Source organism: Aulostomus chinensis, chromosome 7 (genome assembly GCF_037954235.1).
Source record: "Aulostomus chinensis isolate RoL2024-O1b breed Wild chromosome 7, RoL_Achi_v1.0, whole genome shotgun sequence".
NCBI classification, from domain to species: Eukaryota; Metazoa; Chordata; class Actinopteri; order Syngnathiformes; family Aulostomidae; genus Aulostomus; species Aulostomus chinensis.
The window spans coordinates 23,118,943-23,126,363 of NC_141326.1; the positions used below are offsets into that span (position 1 = coordinate 23,118,943).

General features: G+C 42.2%; 1 protein-coding gene across 1 annotated transcript; it reads right to left on the minus strand.

Annotated features, from left to right (window-relative positions):
* Window positions 1-438: 438 nt before the first annotated feature.
* LOC147259131 (neuroepithelial cell-transforming gene 1 protein-like) lies at window positions 439-6,398 on the minus strand. The gene is made up of 12 exons (XM_086207852.1): window positions 6,095-6,398; window positions 4,397-4,463; window positions 4,136-4,195; window positions 3,512-3,619; window positions 3,246-3,413; window positions 3,096-3,158; window positions 2,911-3,007; window positions 2,731-2,807; window positions 2,371-2,628; window positions 1,719-1,889; window positions 1,432-1,618; window positions 439-1,191 (listed from the first exon to the last, which is right to left on the minus strand). Exons 1-12 carry the CDS (start codon window positions 6,238-6,240, stop codon window positions 869-871), a joined length of 1,725 nt encoding a protein of 574 aa, XP_086063978.1. The 5' UTR covers window positions 6,241-6,398; the 3' UTR covers window positions 439-868.
* Window positions 6,399-7,421: the final 1,023 nt, after the last annotated feature.

The following is a 7,421-nucleotide window of genomic DNA, read 5'->3' on the forward strand; positions in this document are numbered from 1 at the left end:
TCTTTCAGTTCACAAGCAAGTTTGTTGGCTCAGAGATTAAATTCATAAAAAACATTTCACCAAGCTGCTTTAGGGAACTGAAGGACAAAATACAGAAAATGTGCTGTAATTCAAGATTACAACACATTAGTCAAGTGATTTTTTTTCATCAGATTTCACTACAAAAAGCGAAAAGACAAACAAAACTCCAGGACTACCAATTAAAAGTAATTTTGGGCTGAAAAGTTTACTTGGCAACATTGTTTACGGCACTTAATAGAGCTAAAGTTTCTTCCTGCTTCTGTTGTCTTAACAAATATTACGACATACTGCTGACCAGCTCTGTCAGCAGTTAGAGGAAATGACTGAAGTTCAACTGCATGGGTGTTTCTCAGCTGTTAAGAAAAAGAAAAAAAGTTTTAGACGATATTAAACGCAAGACTCATTTTAGTACAAACTAAATGTTTTATTTTTTTCAGAGTAACATCTTCCCACTGAATACAATTTCCAAGAAATGTTCTTACCTCAAAGATGTCTATGCTCAGTGTTCTCATCAAGATTCAGATTATTAAACATTTTAAGACTTTTATCTGACTGCTTCCTGCACGCACAGCTCAGGCCATCGTGATCGCTTTGTCCCTTTTCACGGATATGACTTGCTACATGTGGCCTAAAAGCAGATAAGTGGTATAAAACGTTGTTTTTTTCATGATGTAAACGTATCTGTCAGTCACAGTGGCCCATCATTTATTACACTATTTAAATGAGTTCAAACTACATCTGGACGGAAATGCTCGGTAAGGATTTTGTTTTCAGTGCAGCTATAAAGATGAAGTAGAATCACAAAAACGGTGATGTCATGATGGGAGCCGTGTGTCTGGTGGAATCTCTACACTCCGGTCTCTTTCCGCTTTAGAGAGCCTTGAAACTGTTGGTCCAGCCTGGATTTGGAGAGTGTTTGAGGCCTGAGTTTAGGTCCGGAGACAGGTGGACGGTTCTCGTCTGTCTCTTTATTGTAGATGGTGGTTGAGATGGTGGAGGAGCGGCGCTTGGCCCTGATGGTCTCTCTCAGTGGAGTCCCCTTCTGTTGTTCCGCCATTGCTGTGCGTAGGCAGTTGAGCCACTGCTGCTTGTGGTAGACATCGTTGGCATGTAGAGTGTGAGACTGGCCATGGGAGGGATCCAGAGAGCTCACGCGGAAAAGGTTTTTAGCTAGGAACAAGTCAAAGTCAAAGATTCAAAAATCTAAAAGGAAAGCACCATCTTTTTGGGAAATAGGAATTTTAAGACTGGCTGACTGCTAGTTAGCTTAGCACAATGAATGGTAGTGGTTGGGAAGTGTTTCGATTCCTCAAAGAGCCCATCAAGTTAGAGAACCCACACAATATCCGACTTTTTTGCTCATCAAGCCCACTTGTCAGAGGAATGATCTTTATTTCCACCTCGACCCACCTTTCTCTCCATTGGTGAAAGCCCCTCTGAAGGACCCCCCCATTCGGATCTCTGCATCCTGCAGGTCCTCGAGTGCCAAGTCGCGAACTGGAATGGGTTGTCGACACACTTGGAAGCAGCTTCTGTTGTTACGAGTCACCGGACGGGTCAGAACCAGCAGCTTGGAGAAGAGGAACACGTGCAGCCTCTGAAGACATGAATAGAGAATGAAAGTCTGCTCCATACGACGCAAACAGCATATTTGGCACATTTGGAAGCAAACGATGAAAAGTAATCCTCGTTCTCACCGAGCCGCTTTTGTTCCGCAGCTCACTGTGACACAAGAGAGTCTTGCAGTCGTCTATGAGAGGGTCCCGCTGCTTCTCATCCAGATACGCCAGTTTGTCAATATAATACTGACACTCCGACTCGCCTTTCCTCACATTGATATCAGACAGGATGTCCTGGATTATGGTGATCTGGATCAAGGCAGACAGTTATCAGTCGGATCCTTAGTAGCAAAACACTGGTGAAAAAACAAGCCTGAATTATAATTATTAGAGACGTAGGAATGAGACCTAAAACCTGGAACTAACGCAACATTGTTGAACGTCTGGTTCCCTCGTCTCCAAGTCAGCGGATTAATGGTGTAATGGCTGAGATAAGGTCTGATAGTGACACACGGCAAACATTTGTGTGTTGCTAACAACATTAAACGGCATCATAGGTGTATGCAAACAAAAATGTGGTGACGCAGAAGTTTCATAAATGTGTTTTACCCACAGAGTTTATTTCTGGCAATAATTCGTAATCCCATCTAAAAATCTGATCAGTTTTTGATCAAGGGAACCCATTGTAGTCTTAACATCTGGGTTGACCAACAAAACTTCTACAACGCTGCAGCACGACATTATACAGACAAAAACAGCGTATGATGATGATGAAGGGTGGAGAACATACAGCTCTCTCCAGACTGGCTACGTCCGGGTGATCCGGAGGAGTGTGCCTGAGGATCTCTCGCAGCAGCAGTGGGTACTTCACCAAACGGGAACGCGGAATGTCTAGGAAGCTCCACAAGTCCAACTTCCTGCTGAACGGGGACTCCAGGCAGCGCTGCAGGAAGTCCTGGACCCGCTTGTCCTGCTTTTTCTGGTCCAGAAGCGCTTTGGCTGCAAGCTGGTTGCTGCAGTAGTTTATGTAAGCATTCAGACCTGGCAGCTGAGGGGACACAATGATGGTATTTTATTATGATGAAATGTGCAGTGACGAATGATAGGAGTCAGTCAATAAAGGAGTGTCTTAGCATGCCGTCGTACTAACCCAGTCTATTACTATCTGTCCGATCTGAGCTACTGTTCCATCAAGGCCAGTTCCCTTAGTCAGCTTCATCAAAAGGTCTGCAGAGAAAGAAAAAAAAGCATCTGAATGGTGAAAAAAAAAAAAAAAACATGTGCAAGAAAAAAAGAAATTTAACTTTAGGAAGCGTGAGTAATTATTTACCCTCATGTAAAGGGATGTACGCATCCAGGTCCCCAAAAATGTGTTCCAGTTCTTCCTCAGTCATGATGGAAAGCTTTAGCATCGGATCATGGTATGCCTGAACAAGAGCAGAGCAGAAGTGAGAGTGCAAAAACAAGTTCAAAAAGGAAAAGTGAGTATTTGTATTCTTATAATTAATTTCTAACCTTTCGGGCGAGTTGGAGATCTTCAATGAGATCTTGTTCCCCCCTGTAAAGCTCATGAATTGCCTGGAGAGGAAATGTTAGACAGCGTTACCTTTTCTGCTCTGTAAATTCAAGCGTGCTTTAGACTTCACAAAGACTGAATCATACAACCTCTTGTCTCTTGATCTCCTTAGTAGAGAATGAGCTCTTCTGATGGATGTCCAGCGTGTCTGACCACAGCGTGCTGTGTCTACGTTTAGTGGGTGTGGGACCTGCTACCTTGCTGCCGGCTTTGAGTGACGTCCCCGGTGATTTGGTATCGCCGCGTGATGCCCTTGACTATTAACAGAAGTGAAGTGTTTTATAACCAAAGCCAACGTTAACCAATAGAATGTCATGACGACTTCGTTGTGGTGGAAAGCAGGGAGTTACACTACCTGGATGGTCTGACCAAAACGTCGCACTGCTCCGTTCTTTGATGGAGATATCAAGTTGACAAGAGATGAGACTTTAGCGAGCGGTCGCACGCGTTTGTTATTAGGCTCCTGAGAATAAAAGAAAGAAATATTTTTCACTCCAACATGAAGCAGTAAGAATTTAATACATTTCATTGACAGATCAATAAAGGCCATTTCAAACTTGTGTCACACGTTGTGGTTCTTTGCTGCTGAACAATCACAGAAGCTGGTAAAAATTCTGTCCTAACAAAAAGAAGCAGCTGTACAGAAGTGAGACTGATCCATCCAAATAAATGGCGAGCTGTGAAAGAGAGAGACAGACCATTTGATACTTAAAGTTCCCAATAATGAGCTAAACCATGAATTTGTAGCTCACAGTGCCAATAACCTGTCATCAGGCCAAATGACAGTTTGATTTTCTGTCACCATTATTTCCTCAGAGCCAGGCAGCTCTGACAGTCTGAAAGATGGCGGGATTATCCTGAGCACATAACACATGAGATCGCTCGCTGCAGCCAGCATCTGAGTCATGGAGAGGGATTAAAATTTCTTGTCAGGACACAGCGTGCAGCAGAAGACTGATAGCAAGCTGGCTCGACTCACCTTGAGGTCAAAGCTGGACAAGCTGACTGTGTCATCTTCCTTCTCTTTGCGCTTTCTCTTCTTTTGCAACAAAACACAAAGTGGTTACTTGAGCAGGTGTGAAAAGAATTCCAACCGGCAGCAACATTTCCAACATGAATAACGTCGGAAATGACGAACGCTAATGACAAATGCTCCAAATATGAGACTCAATTATCATGTTTGTATTTTTTTAATGAACTGTAATGATTAAATCATTGCACCCTATCAACATTAACTCACCAGAGTGAAGTCCCATGGCGTCCCTGGAGTCAGGAAGGTGAAGGAGCTGCCTCTCTGCAGTGGAGGTCTACAGGAAAGAAGACAAAAAGTCTATGAACCGTGTTTTTTTACGTTTGAAAATCGGTTACCATTCACCTCAAATGTTGAGGGCAAAGGCTAAAGTCAGAGAGGTTAAGACCTGTCATGACAATGTGCACTGGCCAGGATTACATGGTGGGGTGTGCACAAGCAATGACATCACATTAATGCTGGATGGCTTTGAAGTGTTGTGACATCACACAACATGTGTTCCTGCCACCAGGCACTGCATCAGCAATATATCATGAATGCTTCATGACTCTCATTCAAATGCGGACGCCTTGTAAGCTCCAGTCGTTATTCTGTTACAAAAGTGTCCTGTGGCGAGCGTGTGATCGTAACTCAGGGAGGTTAACATGAAAACCAATAAGGAGCTGACTGCTCTGTGTTGCTGCAAGAAGGAAAAAGTCAGTAGTTGAGAAAACAATGCAACTATAGAGAGTTACAATGTTCCTTTCTTCATGGATGACACCCACTGGGTGCCCTCAAGGCCAAGCCTAGCTGAACACACAGCTGTACAAGTAACAACTTGTAACGGTGCCTCCCTGTCGCATTGGAAATAACCGAATTATGAGTGAAGACCAATGATCCCGCAACAAGATGAATATCACTGATGAGTTTGCATTTTTCTGTGAAATCTAAGCCGTGCGTGTGTGTGTGTGTGTGTGTGTGTGTGGGGTGGGAGGGGGTGGACTGCATGTCAACGTGTAAACAGAGTAGTAATAACAAGCTAATACTCAGCTGCGTCATTACTATTTGGAACACTGAGATTCTAAATGGCAACTTTGAAAGAATCCAGCGATACTGATCAGCCAGAACAAATATCCAACATTTTCTCAGTTACGTCAACAGATATTGAGACTGTTTACATTTTCATGTACAAATAACAGGTGCTCTGTAGGACAAGCCTATCGCCAAGGGTCTGAAGGAAAGGAAAAAAGAAAGAAAATAAAAGGAATGTGTCATTTTTCTGAGTTGCATTCTAGACTGCTGGAATTGTCTTCTTCTTCAATGTGAGGATTTAAAATGTTTCTGTTGTTTGACACTGATGCTGAAGGGCTTGTCTTTGTTTTGTTTTTTGGACTGCATTGTGGAATTATGGCAGTTTCCACCATCTTTGATTTTATACATTAAAAGGATTTATCCACTGATTGTCTTAATAATTAAAAGATGAATCAATAGTGAGATGCCCTCAGTCATATTTATACTCATACTAATTGCATTAGAATCTGAATCAGAATCAGTTTTATTGTCATTACACAAGTGTAACGACATAGGTGCGTCCCTTATAGTGCAAGGCCACATAGAATTAGTCACATCATGCAATAATGTTACAAACTTTGGCGTTCTCTATAATGATGCGTCCTTTCTAGGGCTATTTCAAACACACGCCAGAGAAAGACATGTTTATTTAGAACGTTTACATACATTTTGTCGCTGTATCGAACGACAGCAATTGTGGCTTCCCATGTTCACTTGAAGGCATCATAGACCAGTTAGCACCCCTGAACGCCACAGTGTGCTAAACAGATACCATCGAAATTCATATTGCAGTTAAATTAGAACCTTGAAATAAACATGCATACGTCATAAGAAGATATTTTTGATAAATGTATGTACTTTTTAGAGTTGTTCCTCCGGAGTGTTTGTGGAGAAGGCTCCGGAGCAACGATGACACTGGCGACGGATGACCTCGATGCCATCCGGCGAAGCTTCTGCTTTTTGTTTCCCTCCATCCCTCCGCTAACGTCCTCGTTTTCTTCCATTTCCCTGCAGGTTTCGATTATAAATCGGTTAATCCAAGGCGGGGATAGGTTTTAGAAAAAAAATAAAAAATAAATAAAATAGAGACGAGTTGAAAACAGGAATAATGTGTACAAAGAAAGCAGCTCAATGTCAACAGAGCACACAACACTGCGGAAGTTTGAATACGGCGGAATATTAGAAATTCACCAATCAGGAGAGAGCTGTGAGGTCAGGTGGTGGGGAGCTGGTGGGAGGGGCCAAGGGAAAAAAAGACCTTGAATACTTTGGAGAAGGTATCCGGTATCAGACGTCTTAAATTCAATTTGGTTCTCATTTTATTATTATTTTATTTCATGCTAATTTCAACTTATTGACAAAAAAATACAATACACGTAAGCACACTTTTACACTTCTATAAAAGAACAACACGGGAACAGGAAGAACAACCTATTGTTGGAAATGATCAGTATGTGAACCTGTTCCTTTGTAATTCAGCACCCCCCAGCAGCATACCTCAACCTAATGCTTTTGGATTCGTTGCATGTATTCATGGCAGTTCATGGATGTCAGTGTTTTCCTGCACTGTTTTTGCACACTACATTAAATAAAATGTTTTATTTGGAAGAGTTGCAACCACAAGATTTTTGTCTTTTTCTGGGGGGGAAAAATGTAAGCCATTCTAAACCTTGGGCAAATTCATTTTTGATAGGTGAATGAATTGCTGCAGCCTCAATGTGCAGTGCGTAGGAGTCCTTGAGGGCAACACATACTTAGAGTCTTATTTCAGATCTTCAGGCTTCCTCACTCATTTTTTCCCCCTCAAGGCCACCTAGTGAGTAGATTTGGGAATGAAGAATGTCTGTGAACAAACCTGAGTGCTGATGGGCGATAGGAATACAGCTGTGTGACATTACCAGGAAAAAAAAAAAGGTATCAACCTTGTTAAATAAAATGCACTTGCTTGAAATATGCAGTTTGAATTGTTGTGCAAATATCATGAACATGAATATTACATCAGCCTGCCTTCTTCATCAGATGCTTATTGCTTTTGTCATATTTTCAGACACGTAACAGAATAACATAAGGGAAGATTGCAGCAGTAAACCTTTGTTAAACATCCACATAAGGATCAGGATTTCATCAGGTCCCTGTTGCCCCCTCCAGGCTCGTCCCTCCCTCTGCGCCATCAGTCACTCAAGAC

Excerpts from the sequence above, each read along its gene's own strand:
- LOC147259131 (XM_086207852.1), bottom strand. The coding sequence starts at position 6,240 with ATGGAAGAAAACGAGGACGTTAGCGGAGGGATGGAGGGAAACAAAAAG. Across the intron at positions 4,464-6,094 it reads CGGAGGAACAACTCTAAAAA|ACCTCCACTGCAGAGAGGCA; the intron begins GTACATACATTT and ends TCTTTCCTGTAG. Across the intron at positions 2,808-2,910 it reads GTACATCCCTTTACATGAGG|ACCTTTTGATGAAGCTGACT; the intron begins GTAAATAATTAC and ends CTTTCTCTGCAG.